The 25443-nt window shown below is 46.6% G+C and overlaps 1 protein-coding gene across 1 annotated transcript in view; it reads left to right on the top strand.

The window, feature by feature from the left end:
• The window catches only part of FRMPD1 (FERM and PDZ domain containing 1), a 100625-nt gene extending 75735 nt beyond the window's left edge, over positions 1–24890 (top strand). Inside the window, exons 6-16 of the mRNA XM_008587135.1 lie at positions 567–674; positions 4459–4554; positions 9218–9343; positions 10478–10597; positions 11480–11616; positions 12825–12951; positions 13084–13179; positions 14897–15079; positions 15941–16085; positions 18052–18858; positions 22384–24890. Coding sequence (XP_008585357.1) covers positions 567–674; positions 4459–4554; positions 9218–9343; positions 10478–10597; positions 11480–11616; positions 12825–12951; positions 13084–13179; positions 14897–15079; positions 15941–16085; positions 18052–18858; positions 22384–24749 — 4311 coding nt within the window. The 3' untranslated portion in view covers positions 24750–24890. The remainder of the gene's footprint in view (positions 1–566; positions 675–4458; positions 4555–9217; positions 9344–10477; positions 10598–11479; positions 11617–12824; positions 12952–13083; positions 13180–14896; positions 15080–15940; positions 16086–18051; positions 18859–22383) is intronic.
• The last annotated feature ends 553 nt before the right edge of the window (positions 24891–25443 follow it).

Raw genomic sequence — 25443 nt, 5'->3', positions numbered from 1 at the left:
TTCAGCTCTTCACAACCCTGCCTCCCTGCACTCTCTTATGTGTGTTCTTAGTGATTTCCTAGCCTTTGACCTGTAGCTGTCTCTGCTCCTCAAGTTTCCCATGCACCCCTCTTTTAGATTCCCAGTTCCTTGACCTTTCACCCCTTCTACTTGATATCTGATGACACCTACACACACACACACACACACACACACGTGTACACCCACCTGGTTTTCTTTCATAAGAATTTGTATTTGAGGTAGTTCTCAAAACTATTGAGTAGGAACTTGGGTTGGAATTCAGGTCTCTTGGTTCACAGGCCAGTTCTCTTTGTCTTCATCATATCACAGCCATTTTGCTACCATATTGAATTTTCAACCATTCTCAGACACATGAGAACATTGTCTGGATTGGAATCCCTAGATTTTATTGAAAGAGATCTTTGATGGGATATCGTCCTTTCTGTGGGTTTTCATTGAATCAATAATGGCTGTCAAAGATTTTGCTTTTGCTTTTAAGAAGTGAGAGATATACATGGCTTTTATGAAAGTACCCTTCTAAAATATATCATATTAATGTTTTCCAGGGAGTTCCCAAATCATCCTTCCTGACTGAGGAAAAGAGAGCCAGGCTGAAGACCAACCCTGTGAAGGTGCACTTTGCTGAGGAAGTGCTTGTCAGTGGACACAGCCAGGTGCGTCACTGCTCAGGGGATTGAAGTTGCTCTTTATGAAGTGAGCTGCCTTCTCACAAATAAGTCCCTGAAACTCTGGAATCCTGTAAGCACAGAGAGGACACAGAGGGACTGCAGTGCATTTGCTGGAGGCTTTGTGCACCGTCTCAGTGTAATAGCTGCAGACTATGGGCAGGGAGAACTGGTGGGGGGCTCTGGGCGCTGGGCGGGGACTGGGGAGAGAAGCACTGGGTATGGCTCTTTGTTATTCTGTGACTCCATTTTCCTGTCTGTGCAATTTCAACAGATTCTAATAATTAATTTCTGAACCTTCAAACTTATGATTTCCTCTGAGGGTGATATGTTGATAACAGTTGTAGTGGTGATGGGGATTGCTTTTTTTTTAAAAAAAGAGCTTATCACCCATTGGACCTCTGTTACGTGACCTAAACTTTTTTTGTACATAATCCTTTCTCATCACAATACCCTGCAAGGGGAGGTATTTTAACAAAAGAAGAAACAGAGGCTTAAAGAGATTAAGAGAATTAACCTCTAAGCTCACATATTACGAAAATACAGGAGCCTAGGTCTATGTGACTTCAGTTCTTTTGTTTTCCACTGTGACACGCTGTCTAGTCCTTTTTGATGTGCAGAAACACAGGGATGGGAGTTCAGAAGACGAATTTGTAAAGACAAAGTGTTAGCTAGAGTTTGATGTTTTTAACGTGGATTGTTGGATAAAAGGCTCATTTGTTCATAATTTACACATTTCCCCCCAATTGTCTGTAACTATTGCCATTTGGAATTCAGCAATCAATATTAGACTTTGAAACTTTCAAGTCAAAACTGTTCTTTATCTGGTCTTCTTGTCATAGAGACCAGCAAATGGGGGGTCATGGCCGTTTTAACAAAGGATCCAGGTGACCTGGTCCACTTCTACAGAGCCATTAGTTTCTACCTGTCCTGCTACTTAACAGAGCACACCTTCAGTTAGACTTGAGAGAAAAAGGTGGATTTGTTCAGGAGGGGGCCAGTGGAAGGCCTCAGGCATTACTCAGAAAAGACCTGAGATCCTCTCAGTCAACTATATCTGAATGTCTGTGTGTCTGTGTTTGTGAAAATGGATTGAACCTCTTAAATTTAGATTCAACATGTGTTTTTAAAAGTAGTGTACAATGATGACTGATGACAAGTAGGGGTGAGAACCAGCCAGCAGGACTGGTGTGGACCAGGTCACCTGGATGATGACCTGTTAAAATGGGTATGACACCCCATTCACTGGTGTCTATGCTGAGGAGATCAGATAAGGACAAGTTCTGATGTGAACCAGCTACAAAATTAGTTCAGAGTTTTGGTGGGGAGGGAGAGCTTAGAAGAACAGGGTTCTAAGATGTGTCTCTGGAAAGACTTACAGGTTTGGGCCCAAGGGGAATTTATAGGGGTCTCTGAATCAGCTGCACAAGGCAGAGGCAGCAAAACCAGTGAGAGTTCATCACTGTTGGTTTTTTGTTTTTTTTTAAAGGTGACCGGTAAGGGGATCTTAACCCTTGACTTGGTGTTGTCAGCACCACGCTCACCCAGTGAGCCACGGGCTGGCCCTGAGAGTTTATCATTGTGACCTGCCTATTCGTTCTTTCTAGTGTTTTTGTTTTGTTTTGTTTTGTTTGTGTTTTTTGGCAGCTGGCCAGCATGGGGATCTGAACCATTGACCTTGATTTTATCAGCACCATGCTATCCTGAGAGAGCTAAGCCACCAGCCCCATTTCTAGTGTTTAAAAAATGATAAAATTGGTTGTTAAACATGTCCCCTCGAAATTTGATAAGACTCTCCCAAGGATGCACGATCACTCTAGAAAAATCTGAAACAGTGAACCAACATTTGAAATATGTTCAACTTTGCTCAAATTAAAGAAATACAAAGAAAAATGTTAAAAAGTGACAAATTATACTTAGTAAATGAGCACAAATAAAGAAAAAATGTAAGCCCTGGTGCTAAGAAAGTAACTACAGTCATACACTAACTGGTGGCTTTATAAATTGTTTTCAACATTTTGGGGTGGAAAAAACAATGTAATGACTTGTAAAAAGTGTCCCAGGGATCTAAAGTCCACAAAATTATTTAAGTACAAAAATCCATATATTTAAATCAACCTATAGTATCAATATTTGAAATAGCCCCACAAATGGAAAAAATGCTAAATATTTAGGGCAGAGGAATGGTTAAAACAATTCTGATATTTCAGCTAAATAGAGTATTATAAAACCATGAAAATTATAAACATTAAGCCTACATAGAAATTGTATATGAATTATATGTTGGGTAAAAAATGAGAATAGATTATGAATATTTTATTATTGCAGCTCTATAAAAACTATTTACAGATGTAGATAAAAATTGGAAGAAGTCGGGCCGGCCCGGTGGCGCACTGGTTAAGTGCGCCGCTTGGGAAGCGCGGCGGCGCTCCCGCCCGAGGGTTCGGATCCCACATACAGACCGGTTCCTGCTCACTGGCTGAGCGAGGCGCGGGAGCAGCACCGAGGGTTGCGATCCCGTTGCCGGTCCCCGGTCCGGTGCGGGGGCAACACTGAGGGTTGCGATCCGTTGCTGGACACGGAAAAAGACAAAAGACAAAAAAAAAAAAAAAAAATTGGAAGAAGTCTTAGAGAAAAGTAAATGGTGATAGTTACGTGATGCTGTTATGAATGCATTTTTTGTAAACCTATTAAATCACAAATAATAAAGTGCCAAGGAAAAAATTTCCCACTTGGGAAATCTAAAAATTAAGATTTCTAAACACCCAAAGCCAGAGAAGTGAGATGACAGCTGAGTGAGTAGTTTGAAATCCCTCATCGTGATTGACTGTGAAATGGCACTGGAATATGAACATATTTCTTTTTCTCCGTAAAAACACTGTGGTTTAAAAAAAAGTTATAGAGAGTTATTGTTAGTCATGCTTAGAAGATACAAACACCCTCACATTTAGAAGATGCAAGATTCTTATCTGAAAAGGCTGTCGAATCTCTCACTGGTTCTGGAGGACACCAGTCCCAAGAGCCCTTTTTATTTGCAGCTAAACACTCAGAGGTCACTGCTTATGAGGACTGGCCCTGGGAGCATCCCCCAAAACCTTGCTCTGCTCCACCCCAAGAATTCTGGCTGGCATGGAGTCACCAAACACAGACCAGCCTTCTTCCTAAAAAACACTCCAAGAGTGGCAGAGTCCCATAGGAGATCTGGCAAATCTGGGATGATGGTAGGGTAATGGAGATGGAGAGCATCTCTCTGCTCTTTGGTGGTGCTTTACTACAGGGAATGCAGCATTAAAAGAGGGGGCTCTGAGGGAGCGTTCCACCCCCACTCCCACCATCCCACCCCAAATTCTCCCCATTCCACCCCACGTCCACAAGTTCAGGTCCAAGAATCCCAGAAAGGACCATTCTGGACAGCATGCTTGCTGGTCATCTAGCTTGCCAAATTGCCTCCTCTAAGGGTGGCAACCAGTAGTGAAATGTCAGCTGATGGTCATGAGACAATGCACAGGCTTGTGCTGTGATATCAGTATGCTCACGGCAGGGCTCACTCTCCTCCACCGTCCATTATATCTAACAGTTCTCATGGGTGTTGACGAAGTGTGCCTGTTCATTGCAGAAATTCCCCAATGCCAAGAAGCAACCCCTGACATAGTGAGGAGGTTAGGGAGGATCCTGTTCTCCAAACCAGGCAGGGCTAAGTGGCTGAGGATTTGTCACAGCAAGGTGCAGGAAGGGTGTGACAGGGACACAACACTACTCTTTTGTTTTCCAGGGTAATTCTCTGCTGTGTATGCCCAATGTGCTCAAGCTGTACTTGGAGAATGGACAGACCAAAGCTTTCAAGTTTGAAGCAAACACAACTGTGAAGGTATTAAGACTAAATCTCTTTCTTAGGAGAGTTTGCTATCTCCTAGGAACCCCAGGCATCTTTCCCTGCATCTGCCCTGGTGGTCTCACAACCACCATGGTCTGAGCACTTTCAACAAGCCAAGCACTGTATTATCTCATTTACTGGCACAACCACCCAGCAAGATAGTATTTTTATCACTGTCTTGTAGGGGAAGAAATTAGGACTCAGAAGGTGAAGTGACTTATCCAAGGTCATATTACAACTCCTAAGCCTTCCCCCTTAACCACCAGGAATCCCTGTCTCTTGTCTGTGATTCCACCTGCTACCCCAAAACACTAGAGTACCTAAAAACCCAGGCTAGATGTCAGGACAAGCCCAGGCCCCTGCATATTCTGTTCTGCATTGAAGTCAGTTTAACTCACACTTAACAAGTTCCCCCATACAGGATGCTCTGAGAGGGGTTACTGAGCTTGGTAAAGTGGGGTCTCTGTCTTCAGGAGCTTGCAGTCTAGTTGAGGGAGGGTGGACATTCAAGGAGCTCCCAATAGTCCAGGGCAGGATAAAATCAGGGCTGTAAAGAAAGGAATAAGGAAGTGCTGTGCGTGCAAGGGAAAGAGCACCATCTGTTCTGTACTGTCAGAATATCAGATAAGGCTTGGGAAAGAAGCTGAACCTGAGCTGAGCTTTGAAGGGCAATAAGATTTCAACAAGGGCAGCTAAGAACGGGAAAGCTAGGGGATGGGACAGACAGCAGTCTGAGGAAGTCACACAAACTAATGCAGAGAGCCAGAAAAACAGGCATTGCCCAGGAAATAGTGAACCATCCAGCAGGACTGGAGCACAGGCCATTTTCTTAAGGGGGAGGGAGCGGCTATGGAGGGTTTCAAATGCCAGGTGACAGAGTTCAGATTTTATCCATAGACAATAAGGAATGGCACTAATAGTTATTGAACAAGAGAGTAAATAGTGTTAGAGTGAGGCTGCGGTGAAGAAGTCAAGTTGTTCAAACATTAAAAACATCAGAGGAGCAACTCCACCATCTTGGACCTACTAAACAGGCACAGGGACGAAAGCCCCCTCTAAGTATGTGTCCATGCTGCAACCAGGAAGAACAGAACAGGCCACCTCCAGAGGTGCAGAATGATGACACTAGCCCTGGAGCAACTCCACCATCTTGGACCTACTAAACAGGCACAGGGACGAAAGCCCCCACTAAGTATGTGTCTGTGCTGCAACCAGGAAGAACAGAACAGGCCACCTCCAGAGGTGCAGAATGATGACACTAGCCCTCACCCCTTGCCCTAGAAGGGACCCTGGACAGCTCCTCTTAAAGAGCTAGCTTCCCTATAGCTGCCTCCCTTACGCAGAAGCTCTCTTCTCTTCAAATAAAGCATTGCTGGGATTAGGAGGGAAAAAAAATCAAGCCTAGCTTTTCTGGTGCTGGGGGAAGAGCAGGTTCCAGTAGGCCAGTGCAGCCATGTGTAATGGACGGTAGCCAAGACACACATGCACACACACACACACACACACGAAAGCACACACATACATTTACACATGCATACATGTGCGCACGCACACACACACACCTGTACTGGTAGCCAAGACACACATGCACACACACACACACACACACACACATGAAAGCACACACATACATTTACACATGCATACATGTGCGCACGCACACACACACACCTGTACCCAGTGTTTCTCTCTGGCATCTCCCTTTAGCAATTCTTAGAGCTGCTCCAAATGCCCTATCCCATTCTTACCTAAGCATGACTTAGAAGAAGCTGGAGAAAGCCTCTGTGAACCCAGGAAGTTCCAAGCCCAGAGGAGAAAGGGGACGGAGGAATGGATTTTCAGTGTTTACTACATGTCAGGCACTCACTCTCCTGGGCACTTTCACGTATACTATCTATTTAATGCCCCCAATAACCTTGTGAAGTGACTAGTGTTGTCCCCACTTTGCAGACAAGAAAACAGGACCAAAACATCCAAGACTTGCCAAGGTGACCTAGCTCGTAACTGGCTTCAAACTTAGTCTGTTTTTGAACTCTGTGCTGGAGCTCGCTGTGCTGCCATTGGAAGGGTTGAGTTCTTTAAAGTGAGTCACCCTTGGGTGGCCAAAATGACTTTGAAGTGATTTACAATAAGAGCCCACATCACAGAGGAATTAAACCCCAGATGACAGAGAGTTGGGGAAATGAATGAGGACTTAGCCAGCATAATACTGGTTAATATTACTTACCTGTAGTAGCCAAATTTTTAAAATCAAATCTTTTAGCTCTTTATGACAAAGAGAATATAAACAAATTCTAAGGGTGAAAAAAGGAAAAATCATGGTTAGTTCATCAGTTACTTCTGTTACCCTCTCCCTTACCAAAGGAAGAAAAGTTCTTATATCAGAAAACCCTATTTCTCTAAATCAAGGAAAATAATATGTCATTTGACTCAGCTAATATTTACTCACACTTTTTGTGTGCTAGGGATTTCTGTACCACCAACAGTTTGGCTGTTGGTGATATAAAAGTAAATTACAAGCCTGGAGTCTTGGGTTGGGCAGGGTGAGATGAGACCTGGGGATAACTTACTATAAAATGAGGTACAGTGTGCTTAGGATCATGAAAGCAGGACAGAAACGGTGTGGTATGAGCTCAGGGGAGGGAGAGCTTCCAGCTGGGAGGCAAGGAAAGGCCTCCGGGGAGTGGTGGCCTACCTGGCAGACTTGGAAAGGTAGATTGGCTTTTGACAGGAAGAGGCCAGGAGTGGTGTGTGAAGATGGCATCCAGGTATAGGGAGCAGCACCAACAAAGACCCAGAGACGTGCAAGTTTGGCAAGCGTATGAGGCTTGTGAGCAGGGTACATTGGGAGAAGCAACAGAAGATAAATTGGGAGAAGTGCTTTGGCACCTGATACTTGAGAGCCTTGAATATTAAACTGAGGAGTTTGGATTTTGGCCAGCGGGCCGTGGGGAGCCACTGAATATTCTTGAACAAGGGAGAACATGACAAGTACAAGGCTTAGACAAGTTCCTGTAGATCAGGAGTCAGCAAATTTTTTTTCTAAAGAATCAGATAGTAAATATTTTACATTTTACAAGTCATCAGGTCTCTGTTATAATTATACAACTCTGCCCATTGTAGCTTATGGGCATGGCTTTGTTATCATAAAATTTTAATTACAAAAACAGTCATGGGCTATGGTTTGCCAACCCCTGCTCTAGAGGCAAGGTGAAGAATAGGTGGGTAGCTGCAGAGTCCTTTGAATACCACTCTGCAAAGCCAGGAGAAATGTGTGAGCTCAAGTCAAGGTAGACGTGGGAGAATGGAGAAGGCACAGAGTCAAGAGACAGGCTTTCCATTATGGCTGGCACAATGCCTAGCACACAGTAGGCACTGAATTAAAGTTGTTGGGTTGAAGAAGCAGATAGACTCTTCAGGGCTTAGACACTGGTGAGTTATGGAGGGTGATGGAACAATTAGAGAGAGGATTCAGAATTGGGAGTCACGAGAAGCAGGTAGTACCCAGCGGTCTGGGACTTACTAAATTTCTGGCCAGATATCTATGATGATTATTCATCAAGTGAAAGTTTCCTGAGCATCTACTAAATGCCAAGCATTGGGGATATAATGGAGCACAAGACAGGCAAGGTTTGCATTCCCAGGGAGTTTACCATCTAGCAGGGTAAAAGATAATAAGCAAGAAAACACATGTTAGCAGTTAGTATGTGTTAAATACTTACCATCTGCTGAGTACTATTCTAAGTGCCTTATATGGGGAAATTAATTTAATGTATATAACAACCCTATGAGATAGGTGTTAATATTATGGCCATTTTACAGATGGAAACACTGGGGCATGGAGAGAGTAAGCAATTTATCCAGGGACACACAGCTAGTAAGTGGTAATCAAGGTCTAGACCCATTCACTTTGGTTTACTGTACTGTCTTTTACTAAAGAACATAGCTGTTGTTGAAGAAATTAATATTTGATAACGATGAGGGAAATAAACACATCCCAGGGACAGAGAGTAACAGGGACAATCACATTTTGATCAGTGTCCACAGAAGGCCTCTCGGAGGAGGTGGTATTTGACTTAAACTTGAAGAGCAACAGGCTTGTGAAGAGTCATGGGAAGAGTGTGCGAGGCAGGGGAAATAGCATGTGTGAATGCCCGAGGAAGCCAAGACCTTGTCATGACAGAGGGCCGCTGCAGCGACTGCCTCAGCACAGCATTAGTTGTCCTTCCCTCCTGTCAGCCACTCTGAGAAGTAGGCGTCATTACCCCCATTTCACAGAGGAAGAAACTGAGGTTAGAAATGTCAGGTTGATTTCCCACAGTTGATAGGGAGTGGGTGGTGGGATTCGGTCCAGCAGAAGATACAGACTGGGCACGACAGAGAGGGAGGAAGGAGCCCCCTTGGATGGCTTCAGCCTTCCAAGTGGAGCAAGAGAGGGTGTTTGTATGGGTGGCCCTGGAGCCAGAGGAGTGGGAGCCGTGGATGTGGGGCCATGGGGGGCCTGATGGGTGGGAGCTGGAGCTGGAGCCTGACTGAGTTGGTAGAGGACCCGTCAGCACAGGCTTTTCTCTCCCCAGCTACACTGAGGAGCAGCGAGAAGGTCAGGGAAATCCTCCCTGCTCCTTGGGTGACCCCTGTGCCTCTCTCTGCCTGCTAGGACATCATCCTCACAGTGAAGGAGAAGCTGTCGATCCGCAGTATCGAGTACTTTGCACTGGTCCTGGAAGAGCAGTACAGTGTCTCCCGGCTGCACCTCCTGCATGAGGAGGAGCTCATCCAGCAGGTAGGGGGACCACCCACTGCTCCAGGGAGGCATGGGCTGGGCTGGCTGCACACCTCAGCCAGAACCCTTGGGGTCAGTGCTCAGTACATCTGCCAGTTTGGTGCAGAAGGCACAGAGCTCACTGAGCTTGGACACAGCAGGATCAGAACCGGGCCTGATTTTTATCTGCTCTTATGACGTAGTGAGGGCACAGATTTAAGGTCCCCATTTTTCAGAAACAGAGACAGAGGCTTAGAGAGGTGATTTTCTCAAGGTAATACAGCTGATAGAGCCCTGATCTTTTGCTTCCAGATGATCTTGCTTGCACCTGCTGCCTTTGAGATGTTAGGGAAGAATTTTGCTGTGTGTGTCTAAGCCCTTTTTGTGGGACTTACCCCCCTGAGATGGTCCCTCATGGCAGGGCAGGGCAAACATACCTGGTCTGTCTGTGCCACAATCTTTCAGCCATTCAGTGATTTGTTGTGTCAACTTTTTAAAGCCAAACACAGGTCAGTTCAACAAACCCTTGTTGAGTGTGTGTACTCGTACAAAGATGAGTAGGATTTCAACTATTGGAAAAGGGGAAGGAGCTTTTTAAGCAGAGCAATGGCATGAGTAGGGTTTGACCACATGGAAGCCACTCAGCGTTCCTCATTGCAGATAAATCTCACCCCGTCACTCACCTTCTTATACTGCTGCTTGCAACTTTTAAAAAAATTACTTCTATTCCACTTGCATGGGAGAAGAAAATCAAATTAAATCCCTAAGATAGGTTAAGTGAAAAAAAGTAAGGTGCAGAATGGTATGTACACTACATTATTATTTGTGGAAAAGAATATACATATATAGAGGTGTGTATATACATAGCCTGTCTCTGGAAGGGAATGTAAGAAACTGGAAACAGGGTTTTCCTCTGGAAAGGAGAACTGGGGCATGAGTCAGTGGGAAAATATGCCCTTTTAAACCTTTTACACTTTATATGCATGAGAAAGAAAGTCAAAGCAGGGGTCTACCAGCTCTCTTGGGAGGCACTAAAACCGAAGTCTCTAGAGACTGTCTTTCATTGTGTTTTTTTCTTTTTAAAGTTGTTTTGTGGGATACCTGCAAGGACAAAGGCAGTTGGAAGATTAATAGTATCTCCCTTACCCATCACAGGTGGTAGAAAGAGAAGAGTCCCATGACTCTCGCTGCCTCTTCAGGGTGTGTTTTGTTCCCAAGGACCCCCTGGATCTCCTGAAAGAAGACCCTGTGGCCTTTGAGTACCTCTATCTGCAGGTGACTGGGTCTGTGCTTCCTAACATAACAGTGGTTGTTCTCAAAGATGGCACATTGGGTTGTTTTAAACATGAGCCAAGGCAGTTAAGCAACTCCCTGGCAGGGATTATCTTTATCTGAAGAAGAGAGGACCTGATTATCCCTCAGAATTCCCTTTTCCATCGCCGAGTTGCTGTGTTAGGAGATTTGCAACATAATAATGAAATTTAGGCTTAGTCTTCAATGTAGACGATACATTTTCTAATACCTTTTTAGGATCTTTAGAATTACAGCTTTTATTGCTAAAAGGGACTTTAGTGCTTCAAAGCCTCATTTTACGGATGATGAAACCAAGTTTTGGAAAGGTCATGTGATTTGTACTGGTCACCCACTTACTAGCAGAGCCAAAAACTGGCTCTTTGACCCCTAGCCTGGTGCTCCCCCTACTCCACCTCCTTAGGTGAGATTTATTATATCATTTTTATTCTGATGAAAAGAATCATTTGGGAGACATCACCATTTTACAGAATAGATAACTTAGACGAGGTGGATTGACTTGCCCAAAGTCTCACAGAAATGGTGGCAGAATATAATCATAACAACAACAGTGCCATCAGTACTTTATATTGTATAATACTGTGTGCTTTGTACCTGCTTTCATGTGCGTTATCTAATTTAAACCTCACAGAAACTGTGTAAAGTAGATTTGACTACTTCATCTAGCCGTGGAAGACACTAGTGCGCAGAGAGTTTTGGTGACTTAACCAAGGTGACACAGCCAAGAACTGTCTGATCCAGGTCTCAAAGCTGAGCTCCTGGTCCTGCTGCCTTTCGCTTGAGAGAACCAGGGGACACAGTCTGTCGGTTTGTGTTTCTCAAGTGCTCTGATCTAATCTCTTCTAGAGCTGCAGTGACGTGCTCCAGGAGCGCTTTGCTGTAGAAATGAAATGCAGCTCTGCACTTCGACTAGCGGCCCTGCACATCCAGGAGAGGATCTATGCGTGTGCACAGCCACAGAAGATCTCTTTGAAGTATATAGAGTGAGTGGCAGGGGACAGCAGTTGTGTTGCCTTTATAACTTGCTGGCCCCTGGCCAGGATGGCTAGATTCTACCAAAAGCTGATATTCACCCACCTATTGTCTGTCCATTGTCTTTCCATCCATTTCTCTCTCCAGCCTCTCCGATCCAGCCTGGCTCCCCCAGATGTCAGAACCTGACTGTCCCCTCTAGGGCAGAAGCCAGCTCCAAATAGAATGACAACAAAGGTCTCCTTCTAAATTCCCAGTTCCAGGGAGGATATCTTGGGAAATCAGTGGACAACTTTGATGTCAGGCTTTTGTAAGGGCAGGAATGCCTTGGAAATTAGTTTTTCCTAGGGGCGTGAACCAATTCCTACTGCATTATACCCCCACTAGTGCAGCTTCAAGTCCTAGGATTCCAGCATCTCCTGATTCTAAGCTTAGCATTGCTCTGGGCAGCATTACCCAGTTTTGCTAAGCTCCTCCCTAGATCTTATCTCTGTCCTGTCTGGGCATCAAAATCAGATGGAGAATCATACTTAAAAAAAAGTGCAACAGATCCTTGGCCCTACCCCTGCTGTACTGAATCAAATCTCTAGGGACTGGGAGCTGAGAGGCTGTATTTTCAACAAGTTTGTGGGGGATTTTGAGGCTGCTAGGCTTGTATCATTCTGAAGCTTGGCCCTGGGAACTCACAGGTGCTGTATGTTGCCCCATGAATGTGTGTTCTACATGCATGATCATTATTTGTCACACACATGGTGAAAAAAGATTGAGAACTTCTCTGATTAATAGAATATCACACCACACCAAGAGTAATGAGCTCCCAGAATAGTAAGCGGGGTTTAATTCCTGAGTGGCTGTGGTGATTTTTGTGGGGTGTAAGTGTGTGTGTGTGTGTGTGTGTGTGTGTGTGTGTGTGTGTGACACAGAGAGGGCGCTAGACATGTGCGTCTATGGAATATATATATTCTTTATAATATATTTTACTTATTTTACTTATATATCTATAAAATAATATACAGATAAATATATATAATAATATGTAGTATTATGAATATATAAAAATATATAAATAAATAAGTATATGTATTTCTTCCACTGGAGAAAGAGGCTCATAATTGCTGTATTGGAGTCACTAAGTATTAAATCGAATATAATTACGCTCTTCATTAGAGCCAAGTACACTGTAAAAATGGGCCTCCTTGTCTCCAATGTCTCATGGCAGGAAAGACTGGGGAATAGAGAACTTTATATCTCCAACTTTACTCCGAAACATGAAAGGCAAAGACATCAAGAAAGCCATTAGCTTCCACATGAAGAGGAACCAGAATTTGCTGGAACCCCGACAGAAGGTAATGTAGCCATGGCCTCTGCAGCCCACCAAGCTGTCTGTTGTGAAACCTCAGGGACAGTTTTTTCAACGTTGCCTGGATTTTAGGCAAGTGAGTAAATCTGACTTCAACAATTTTTTTTTTCTATTTAAGCAACTTATTTCTGCTGCCCAGCTACGTTTAAATTATCTACAGATCCTTGGGGAACTCAAGACATATGGTGGGAAAATCTTTAATGCTACTTTAATGGTATGTATTAGAGAACTGTGGAATCCTACTCTTACAAGGGACCTCAGAGATCCTCTGAAAATCTATATATCTTTTAGCTTAAAATTCCTGAGGACTCTGTCATGTACTGGAATTTGTTTGGGGAACTAAATATTACACCACTGGCAAGCATCATATCTTTGCTTAGTGCTAGCCCTACGATAGATGGGAGGCAGGGCTGAATCAGAAGTGACTCCCATTCTTAAAGGATGAAACAAGCTACTCAAGACAAAACAAAGCCATGAGACAGGTACAGGCCTGTCACTGTGGAGTTTGAAGACACAGGTACCACTGCTAGCTTCAGGGTGAGTATAGGAAGGAGAAGAGAGTGAAGAGAGAGAACAAGGTTGGATTTGGCCAGGCTTCAGTATAGAGGAAGGGCGTTCTGGGTGAGGGGTGCTGTAAGCGGTTTACTCTCGAGCTTTGGGCATATGAAGGTAGAGAAGAAAAATTGGAAATCATGAAGGAAAGATAAGAATGTTAGACTGACTGCCAAGCTGGGGCCCTGATTGTTGAGAGGAAGGGAAGAACCGAGGGGTGGCCTGAGAAGGGAAGAGAGAGCTGGAAGAGCCCTCTGCTTTGTTCCTGTTCTTGCCGCCGCTTTGAGCGTGCGCTCTTCAGCAGGCAGAGTCTGGGGATGTTGTTTAAGGGAACTCTCGGTCAGCCCAGAACCCTGCAGAACACAGCAAGTGTACCAATTAGAGGTGTTGTTAGTTTTATTTTGTTTTAATGTCAACAAAACTCTGTCAGAGGATTTGGTGTGCTTCTCAGTTATTCACTGTCATGGGTCAGTTTATTCAGATTGCTGACCCAACAGTGTAGACGGAAGAGGAGAATCAATGTATTGAGAGAAAGGATGAGCATCAGATGGTAAGGCGAAGAGGAAAAATAGATGGAGCCTCTGTATAAGTAGAAGACCCACAGGTAGAAAAGAGATTAGATCACAGAAAGGAAGGTTTTAAAGGTACAAGAAAAACTTCCCAATTTTCCCAAGGGCTAATTCTTCCCTCTCCCAGCTGTCAAGTTCCTGTCCCCAGTCTCCCTTTACCTTTCCTGTCTGAGAAAAGAACTGGTAATGAGAGAAGCAGCCAACCACACTGAACTGGCTCAGGGTGCTTGCTGGGCAGTGGGGGTTACAGATGCAGATAAACACAGACTCTGTTGTCAGGAAACTTAACATGGAATATGACAGTTGGATACAAATAATTACAGTAGGAAGTTATGTGCTCAGTGCTATCAGAGAAGGACAGAGGGAACAGTATGGGAACAACACAGAGGAAGGGGCTGTTCTGTTCTGAGGAAGCAGAGATCAGGCAGATGCTTTCGTAGACAGCAGGTTTTGATGTAAACTTTTCAAGAAGGGTTGAGATTTCAATAGGTAATGATAGCAGAGAAGGGATTATACACATCATGAATGTGGGCACATAGGTATGAAAGTACAGATTGTGTTTATAGAACAGGTAATAGTCCTGTGGCTTGGTGCTCTACTGGAGAGGGCCTTATGGGAAATAAATGTACATTTAGTTTAGCTCCAGGTGAGCCCAAGTGAGGCAATAGTTTAGGGGAGTGATGGTGAGGACCTAAAGTAGTAATCGAGGAGTTTGCAGAGAGAGGTATCATTTCTTGCATTTCTTGGATTATGCATTGTATTTTCACTATCATATGAACGGAAACTAATTCCCCTTTCACTCTTCTGCAGTTACAGGACAGAGAATCCTATGTTGCCCTTCTAGTTGGAGCCAAGTATGGGATTAGCCAAATTATCAATAGCAAACTCAACATCATGTCCACACTGGCGGAGTTTGCAAACATCAGCCGTGTAGAGCTGACAGAAGAGTCTGAGAAAGTGAGCATGGTCAAAGTGTATCTTCAGGATGTCAAGGTAACATAAGGGGGAGAGATTCTGAATCCAGCTTCTGGGATTTGGGACTAAATTATTCTAGGGTAGTTTATATGAGTTTTGAATAATAATAAAGTCTATTGTCCATCTCCAGCATCCATTTAAGAGAATGGATTGTCCATCCTGTCCCATCAAAGGGAAAGTGATGGAGCAGTGCATTTTTGTCGGAAGGTTCTAAAAGGTTTTTTTGTATAAACTGAGCTAGACCGTGTGCTTTCCTGATAGAGATGTTCCTGTTGGGTTCAGAAATTTAGATGGGAACACCAGAGGATTTTATCACAAGCCTGGGACCAGATGGCTGCCCGAGAGTTTTGAGTGGCAGGAACTAAAATGGATAAATCGTGCAGGGTACTTCCTGAGCCTCTCCGGAAAGTCCTACACTTATCCTGCCCTCCTTTGATTTAATCTCAACATGCTCAAGAATGGTGCTTTATTCTTATCACCCTCTTCCTCATTCTCTACTCATTCTTGCTTCTTTTCCTTTTTTAGTTTAGGTCTTTGAGGGGACCCTGTTGTATGACTGAGCAGGGTAGGGTGGGATGGTTGATATGGGGGACGGGGGCAGAGAACGGAGAAACAGGGCACACTGTGTAGATTTTATGGGAGGAACCCACTGTGCATTTGTGAGTGTGTGCATGCACAGGTGTGATTGTGTCTGTGTATGTGTACATGCATGTGCTCATTTAAAGCCTTGTAGGTAAGAATATGGGGCACCAGAAGGCCTGCCTGTGGCCCATGGCTGGGTTCACTTGGAATCTCTCATTGGCCCCACATGGCCTTGTTGTCAGTCTTCAGACTGTCCCTTGGCCCTTTATAAATGTAAAAGTTCTCTTTACCTTCAAGGTTCTGACTTTGCTGCTGGAAGGCAACAGTGCAAAAGACCTCGCCTGCCTGATTGCTGGGTACTACAGGCTGTTTGTTGACCCAGATACCTCCATTTTCCTCTGGCCTGGAAACAAACAAGTGCATCGGGTATCAGCTGAAGAAGGTGAGGCCCTAGTAAGGACAGACCCATTTCACTGGCCTTGTAGGTAAGGGCAGCCTAAAGGAAGGTGGTAAATTGAATTGAGCTGAGACTTCAACTCAAATTATGAGAGCTACTTCTCCATTTATTTCCTAGTAAACAGTTGATTTTTCTTAAATCCTACACAGAGAAACTTTCTTTGTACCTGAAGTTCTCCTAAAGCCAAGGAATGCTGTTGAAGATCTCTGATTCCCCATATTTTCTAAAATCATCTCTAAGATCCATTGCATTTTATTATTTCCCAGCAAAAAGAGATGTCACTTACTTGTTCAGAAAGCAGATGACCTGGCTTCTCTTCCCTGCCTATGCACTCTTTTGCACGCTCTTAAATTATAATAGAAATTCTATTATAATAGAAATGACAGGTTTAGAGGAAGAGCATACCTGGAGACAAAAGAGATTTGAAATCATATCATATAAGGAATGAAGAAGTGGAGGGCAGATGAGAACAGTTTCTCAGGCTAACTTCCAATTTCCTTCAGGCTTTTGTTTCAGCACTACCAATGCAGCATTTCCTAGTGGTATGCTAAGAAATGTTTGACCGTCTCTGCAGGGTGAAAAAACCCTGATTTGAAGCAATTGCCTAACTCTGTGGTATAAACACTCCCACCATGGCTAATTTCAAGCTACCAATGTGGTGTCAATGAATGGGGATAATATGGGAAGAGATGCTCAGTAGCACATTATCTAGTATTTCCTCCATATGGATAAAGTAGACAAATCATTTCAGGAGAAGAGATAACAGTAAAATAGGAAGCCATGAGCTTGAGTATTTGTTTCCTTTGTTTTCATGCAGTATATGAGAATGAGGGATGATGTCTCAGAGTCGGGGCGGGGAGATGTCACAGAGTGGGGCGGTGCTGTAATGGAGGTTGGTGGTGGGAGGACTGCTGCGGGGGCAGAAAGCAGCAGTGGGGAAAGTTCTCGAGAGGGGGAGGTATTTGACATAGATCTTGAATAGCATGCTGTAGTGAACCAGGCAAAGAAAAGAGGAGAGATCATTCGAGGCACAGAGAACGTGGAGACCTGATACCAGGGCAAGGTCATGATCCGTCAGAAGCTCTCTATGTGGCTGGGGCGTGGTGGGGAAGGCTGCAGCGGGCAGCCAGGATCTGAGGAGGGGTCGGGCCATGCTGTGAGAATCTTTAATTCTGGTGGGAGAGCTCTGGTTCTTCCCTGTAGGCAGGGGAAGCCATCAGAGGGTTTAAGCAGAATGTGTTGTGATCAGAGAGAGGTTTTAGAAAGATCACTCTAGAGGCTTATGGAAGAAAAGAGACTGGAGACCTGGCTCAATGTCCCCCACCCTCCTGCCTTTAATCCCTCCTGGGCACCTGCATCTAGATGAGTTTACACCTCCTGAAAGGCCCATAGCACCAGTGGATCCCCAAGGCCAGCCTTCAGAAGGTGCCAATCTAGTAGCCTAAGAATCCCCATAAAGTTGCTAAAAATACAGTCTTAGGCCCCACTTCCTAAAGTTTTGACTCAGTATGCCAGGGGCAGGGCCAAGGATCTGTTCTATTTTTTTAATATGATTTCCCATCTGATTTTGATGCCCAGACAGGTCAGAGCTGAGATTTGAGGAGTGGCTTAGTAAACCTGGGTGATACTGCCCATGACAAAGTGAAATCCAATTAAATACCCACCATGTTTCCACAAGCAGATAGTTCTCCTCAGAAGTAGGGATGGAGTTAATCCTGTCTCCTTTAGGTGACCCAGACAGATGTGAGGTAGGTGGCCTGATGGTGTAGGGAGAACATGGAATTTGGAGTCCTTAGGATCCTGTGTCAGTCTTTATAGCATGACCTTGGGCCAGTCACTCTTCTGGACCTCAGTTTTCTCATCTGGCAGGATAGAGGGGGTGGGAGGACACCCAGGCATCTGCTGGTCCCAGAATGCTGGTTTGTAACCCTCAGTGTCCCCTGTGTTGCAGGCTATGAATCCAGGGCCTGCAGCGACTCCGAGGAGTCCTCTGAAATAGACTGTGTCCTGGAGCCTCTTTCTGACAGACGGCTGGTGAAGCTGGGCCCCTGCAGTCCTCTCACAGAAGAGGAGCAGCCTCTTGGGAACAGCCCCATGCTGGAGGTGTCCAGGAAAGGCCCAAGCACCTGTGGAGCCAGCAGCATGACAGACAGTGCCGAGTCTGAGGCGTCCGACTCGGCCAACACCGAGAGCCGAGGCTGCAGGACCAGTGGCTCGAGTGAGTCCATGGATGCCCTGGAAGAGGACGACTTAGATGCCTGCTCCTCCATCAGGTCTAGCTTCTTCTACTTTGACTCACCAGGTTTCCCAGACAGTCTTGATTCCGACAGCCAAGAGGAGAGGAGCGGGATCGAAACCAATGGCTTCCTCTGTCTCATGGACCTGACCCAGAGGACCAACCCTCAGGGCCACAAGACAAAGTTTTCCGAGAGTCCCGCTCCCGAGACATTCAGCTGGGGACCAGAACTGAGCGTGGTCAGGCTGGACCCCAGGATGTATGAAGGCAGCCGGATCAACTACTACAGTCTGTGCTCCAGCATCTCCCCGGCCAGCCACCTGAGCGACAGTTTAGAGAGCACAGCTTCCCGGCAGGGGGGAGCCCCGCCAGCCTGGGGTCAGCAGGGCTGGACTGAGGCCCAGCCCAGCACCGCGCTGGAAGCCCTGGCCCCGTGCCCGCCGCCGACCTTTGAGGATGGCAGCTCAGATGAGGAATACTATGACGCAGCTGACAAGCTCACGCCCCCACACACCCTCTCAGGTGAGCCCTGCCCAGCGGCTCTGCAGATTCTGCAGACAGCTCCTGAGGACCCGTCAGGGCCCAGGGCCCAGGGCCAAGCTTGAGAGAAAGACACATAAGTCAAACAGAGTCCTTGTCCACTTCCACTTTGAGGCAGACCTCATTCCATGGGCCAAATTACAAGCATCATGGCTTCCAAGTCAGGCCTACAAGGGAGGTTCAGAGAACTGTGGGCAAGCAGAGATGGGACGGATTCATTCAACAGTGGGAATCAGGGAAGGCTTCCCAGAAGAGGTGGCAGACAGGCTGGGCCTTGTGGGATGGAGAAAAAAGAAAAGGGTTTGAAGGGAGTGCCCAGCAGAGGGAACTGACTGTGTTATGGTTGACCTTGAAGCTACATTAAAGGCCTCGAAGCCAGAAGAACCTAACTGACAGGTCATCAGTGGCCCTGTAGGGCCTTTTGGAGCCCAAGGGACCATGACATCAGAAGGCAGGGGATCTGTTGGCTATGTTTCTATCGGGTTGTCATGTGTTCCTCCACAAAGCATGTGGAGTGTCTTTCCACAAAGAATGACTTCCCAAGCCGAGCTGAGATCCTTGCAGGACATGTGCAGGTCACATGCGCCCACACACTCACACATACGCTTATGCTGCACTCTGAAGAAAAAGTATTGGAAAATAGCACTAGACATTGAGGGGGACCCACTAGGAGTCAGGAAAGCTGCAGCACTTGTATTTCTGTTTCAGCCCTTTGCTGTGGCTCGCTGGTCCTCTGCTGCCTGCCCTCCACTGGTTCCCATTGCCCTTGGGGAAAAGGCCAGCTCCTTAGTGGGCCCTGTGAGGCCCTTCAAAGCCCTCTGTGGCACAGCCTCTGTCTGTCCCTCTCCCTCTTCCTGAGCCCTCTCTGCATTCCTGCCACACAGACCTCCTTGCCATTTGGTAAGTGTGCCAGCCGTTTCCATCCCTGGCTTTTGCACATGCTGCTCTTTCTGCCTGAAGCATTCTCCTCACCCTGATCCTTGGCTGGCGAGACCCATCATCTGTAGGTCACAGCTGGAAGTTCACTTCCTCAGGGAACATTTCTCAGACTTCTCAGACCAGGGTAGGTCTCTCCATCTCTGTCCCATGTTCTTAAAGCACCCGGGGTTTTTTATGCCTGGTGTTTAGCACTGCCTATAACTACATATTTGATTGTATGATTTTGTATTGACATTTCTCTTCCCTACTAGACTAAGAACTCTTTTGAGCTCAGAACTGTGTGTTTCTCACTCATCACTGTGTCCTCAGCACACAGTGCCTGGCAATTGTTGCTAAGTGAATGAACGAACTCTCCACTATCTACCCTGAGTTCAGTAATTGACTGTGTCCCTAAGGAGAGGAGAAACCATGGCCAGAATGTACACTGCTCCTCAAAGAATCCAGCCAACAGCTTTCTGTGTCCCCAGCCTTGCCCCGCTGGACCAGCCATTGCCCTGGTGGGAAGGATAGGAGCATGACAGGGACCGTCAGGCAGGGCCTTTTTATGGGAGTCTAGTCAGGGACATAAGGTCCATACTGGACACTTCATTTTTTACAGAGAGCCAGTGTGGTGCTGAAGCGAAAGCCCAGAACTGGGACTCTGGAACTGGGATTCTGGTCTGGCCCCTGACTCAGCTCGGGAGCCCCTCCTTCTGGGGGCCCAAGAAACTGCTTCCATCAGTGGCTGTAGGTAGCCTAGTACAATAGCTCCCAAACATGGATGGGCATCAGAATCACCCAAGGGACCTTGAAAAAAAACTGTAGGTTCCTCAGTCTGGGCCTCAGAGATTCTGATTTAGAAGGCCTGGGGAACAGCCTAGGATTTGATAAGACTTTTGTGTTTTGTTTTGTTTTGTTGGCAGCTGGCTGGTACAGGGATCTGAACTCTTGACGTTGGTATTACCACTAACTAAGTGTGCCAACCGGCCAGCCCCTTGATAAGATTTTCAATAGCTTGCAGCCAGGTTGGAACCTACTGGTCTGAGTATACAAGGCCTCTGATTGTCAAGTGCTAGGTTGCGATCCTAATTCCTTCTGGTAATTCCCAGGACTTCTTCACAGCAGTGCTTCTCCTCTCTGAAAGATCCATCCAGCATGCACAGGACTCCTCATGCCTGTAACTGACAGTTGTGACCCCTTTTTTGTCAAAAGAAAGGCCCTTCATAACCCTCACACATAAAGTGACAATAATAACAAATCAGCAGCAGTTCCCTTTTAGTGAACACCTGTTAGGCACAAGCCTTGTGCTAGGTGCTTTACAAAAATGTACTGATTCATTTAACCTGCAAGACAGCGCTGACTGGTACCATTGGTACCAATTGACCTAGTTAATGTAAACACAAAGAAAAAGTGTCAAGGGCCGGCCCGGTGGCGGACTGCTACAGTGCGCCGCTTAGGAGCACGGTGGCACTCCCGCCGAGGGTTCGGATCCCACATGCAGACCGGTTCCCGCTCACTGGCTGAGCGAGGTGCGGGCGCAGCACCGAGGGTTGCGATCCTGTTGCCGGTCCCGGTCCGGTACGGGCGCGACACTGAGGGTTGCGATCCATTGCCGGACACGAAAAAAGACAAAAAGGAAAAAGAAAAAGTGTCAAAAGGACATAAGCTTATAGAATTGCTGGCAAGTCTGAAGGACTGGGTTAAGACGTGGACAGCAACCAGGCCGAGAGTCTGGGTAACAGGATTCCTCGTCTGTATTGTCATGATATTGTGGCTGGAAAGAATGGCCTCTACTTTTATTATTATCATTTTTTTTAATCAATGTGTTTGAGTTTAAAATTCTGGAAAATTTGTGGATGATTGGCTGGGTCATAAATCTGATCGCTTGGCTGGTGCAGGGAAAGCACCTTCATTAACAGTTCCAACAGTCTGTAACTGTTGCGGAGATGTCATTCCCTGAAAGGAAGTTGCAGTACTGTGACCAAAAGACAATGAAATGGATCTTGGGCAATGAAAAATCAAAAAATGTCTATCATGGGCCGGCCCGTGGCTCACTCGGGAGAGTGCGGTGCTGATAACACCAAGGCCACGGGTTCGGATCCCATATAGGGATGGCCGGTTGCTCACTGGGTGGGCGTGGTGCTGACTGTCATTCCCTGAAAGGAAGTTGCAGTACTGTGACCAAAAGACAATGAAATGGATCTTGGGCAATGAAAAATCAAAAAATGTCTATCATGGGCCGGCCCGTGGCTCACTCGGGAGAGTGCGGTGCTGATAACACCAAGGCCACGGGTTCGGATCCCATATAGGGATGGCCGGTTCGCTCACTGGCTGAGCGTGGTGCTGACAACACCAAGTCAAGGGTTAAGATCCCCTTAGGTCATCTTTTAGAAAAAAAAAAAAATGTCTATCACAATTATTATTGCCATCTTCCAGATGAGGAAGTTGAGGAGATCAAGATTTAACTTGCCCAAGGTTACACAGCCCAGCCAGGATTTGAAACCAGGCAAGCCCAAAGCCTGAGCCCACGCTCTATAAACCTTTTTGTTTTTCTGCTTTTGATATACTTTTTTCTTTCTTGACTCCCAGGGCCCAGAGCTGTTTCTGCTACAGAACCCAGTGCCATAAGCTTGCAGAGTAAGGCCAGCACTTGCAGGCCTGAGGACAGCCCGAACTCTGGGCCAGATGGAAGAGAGCCGAGCAGAAGGGGAGGGGCAAAGAAGTATTCCAAGACCCTGAGAAAAAGAAGGTCTTTCCTACAGACCGACTACACCTCCCAGGTCTCATTTCCCCTGGTGCCATCAGCCTCCCTGGAGAGCGTGGACGACGTTTGCTACTATGACAGGGATCCCTACCTCGCCCTCAGTGCACCCTCTCCTACTGTGTCCTCTCTGCAGGATGTGCAAGGTGAGCCTGGCCTCCTGGAGACCAAGGCTCTGGGGCTGCAGGCTCCCCTGAGGGAGGCCAAGAACAAAAACCCAGCCTCCAGTGTCATGGAGATGGAGCCCGAGACCATGGAAACCAAATCAGTCATTGACTCTCGAGTATCTTCCATTTCTGCCATTCGCCTCCGGATTGACCCCAACCATAAAGAGAATTCTGGGGCTGCCCCTTTGACTGCCACTGTTGCCAGTTCCTTGGCAAGCACCCCTCACTGTTCCAACCCAGGTTCATCTGGCCCAGATACTGTTCAAGCCCAGCCTTCCCAAATCTTACCTCTATTTCAAGACCCAGATAGCACTGCCCCCAAAGAACTCACCCTAGAGCGTGGGGACAGCACCTTCTCCCTCTCCAGTGATCACCCTAACCCAGACAGAGTCTGCCTGGCCCTCAGCCCAGGACCACATAATGTCTCTCAAGGAGAAACACTAGAGCTGGGAGGAGTCCAACTGGAAATGGGATCGGGATCTTTTATTACAAATCATATGCAAGAAACTGCCCCCCAAAACACAGAGCCTTTGTTGTCTCCTGGAGATGGACCTGAAAGTGATGAATGTGGAATAAATTCAGGAGAGAAAATGGCTTCTGTCCCTAAAAAGAAGGAGCAACAAGGACAACTGTCTTTTGAAAGTGACAGAGAAATTACAAACAAAAAAGGCACTAACTTGTTTCAGGAGTCTGGGAAGGATTCGGGTGACCCCAAGGGTGATGAGTCAAATGCTGTTCCACTGGCTCTTGATGTTCGTACTCTAGCTGGTGAGACCATAACCTCCCTCTCCCTGGGGGCTCCTGTAACAAGGACTGTGCAGACCCCGCCACAATCCCCCAGAGGACAAAGCAGAGAAACCCCAGGCCAAGCCTGCTGGGCCCAAGAACAAAAAATGCTGGCAGAGTTGGATTTAGAGCCTGATTTTTTACCTGGGGAACAGAACATTCCATCAGTCTTCCCTCCAGAGGGGGTCAAGGCAGAGCCACTTAACCATGTAACAGGGGAAGATACAGCCCCTCAGGAAACCCCTCAGCAGGTCTATTTTAACCCAGGTCCTTCCCTGCCAAAGCCACTACCATGTTCCCAAGAGGAGCCCCATTTAGAAGCTTCAAACCATTGTTCACTGTCAGAAAGCAAAGACAGCTCTAGCATCTGCCTTCCTGCTGAGAAGTCTGTCCTGTGTTTTGCTGCAGAAAGCCATCCTGAAGTTCCTGCCAGTCTCAGGATAGCCAAAACTTTGGGTTTTGCGGGTGTGGATGAGGCAGCTCCCAGGATTGGGCTGGATCAGTGTAGCTGTCAGTTCTCCTATGCCACGTGCTTTCGCGGCCCGCAGCCTGAGACAGAGGAAGAAGACAAGGACTCAGAAGCACACATCACAGCCCCCCTCACCTCGCCGCCCTCTGCCGGAAGCCAGCTGCTTCTGCCCTGGAGGCCTGCCCGGGCCCACAGCTGCAGCACTGAGCCCCTTTTGAGGAAAAGCCACATCTGGCCAGAGTACTGCTCCAGGGCTCTGAGACAGCTGAAAGCCGCCCCTGCCAGCACCCCTGAGGGCTTCATCCAACTCATGGAGAGCTTGCTGGAGCTACAGGACATTTTAGAAGCTTCCTGGTGGATTGGAAACAAACACGCCCCAGAGAAGTGCACCTGGCACTTTTCTGAAAGCCGGAGCCGCCTCTGCATGGGCTCCCAGAAGCTACTGTCGAGCTGTCAGCATGTGATCAGAATGGACCAGTCCCCTGAAGAGATGCAGGGTGCCGTGCGTGACACCTTCCAGCACCTGGTCCAGCTGGCCAGCCTGTGCTTCCAGTTCACAGACTGCAGCCGCTGCTCTGCCCGGCACAGGGAAGCGGCTGGGAACCTGAGGGACGTGGTGTATACCTACCACCAGTTTGTAGAGGCTGCTAAATTGACCTGTGAGAGAGGCTACCACGACCTGAGTGTGAAACTCTTGGCTCGTCAGTGCACGGCTCTCACAGCTGCCGTGTTCTGCTTGACCCAGAAGTTCCGGGCATCCACTGCACTGTGAACAGGTCAACTTCCTAGGGACCCCTGCCCCACCCTGCCCTGGACACTTCCCTGGGAAGCCCCTTCCAGTTCCTCACCCATCCCCTTCAAATGTTTACTCTCTAGAGTATTCAAATAAAATGCTACTTAATCTTGGCCTGAATCACAGAGTGATGATAAGTGTGGGTCAAAAGCATTCACTCATATTCATTCAACAAACATTCACTTGCTACTTCCTTTGTGCCAGGCCTTGTTCTAGGAGCTTGAGATTTACAGATTAATAAAATAAGTCCCTGCCCCGATCAGGATGCTCACAGACCCTGTAGGGTACAAATTAGTAGAATGCCATCAGTAAGGTGTGTACCATAAAAGGAACATATGGTGGGGGGCGGGGGTGGAAGCAAGAGGAAGTCGCAAACTTGTCCTAAGAAGGCAGGGATGAGGGAGGAACGTAGCGGTCATTGAAAAACAGTCTTGACTTTTCACATCACACTGATTTGGCAGTAGCCTTCACAAATAAGAGTGAATACATATGATATTTGACAGATTCTACCTTTACAAGTTTTGGTTTGCAACATCTGGTATTGGTATTGGTGGGCAGCTCTGGTATTCTAGGCTGCCTCGCTGTGGTAAGCATAGGTAGCCACTAGGTGGCAGTAAGTTTGAAAGTTGCATGACCACCGAGATGTAGGTGTGTTCTGTGCTTTATCTGAAAT

The sequence above is a fragment of the Galeopterus variegatus genome, unplaced genomic scaffold (genome assembly GCF_000696425.1).
Source record: "Galeopterus variegatus unplaced genomic scaffold, G_variegatus-3.0.2 Scaffold11, whole genome shotgun sequence".
NCBI lineage: Eukaryota > Metazoa > Chordata > Mammalia > Dermoptera > Cynocephalidae > Galeopterus > Galeopterus variegatus.
The sequence above is the reverse complement of the archived record's forward strand: the minus strand, read 5'-3'. Positions and strand labels throughout refer to the sequence as shown.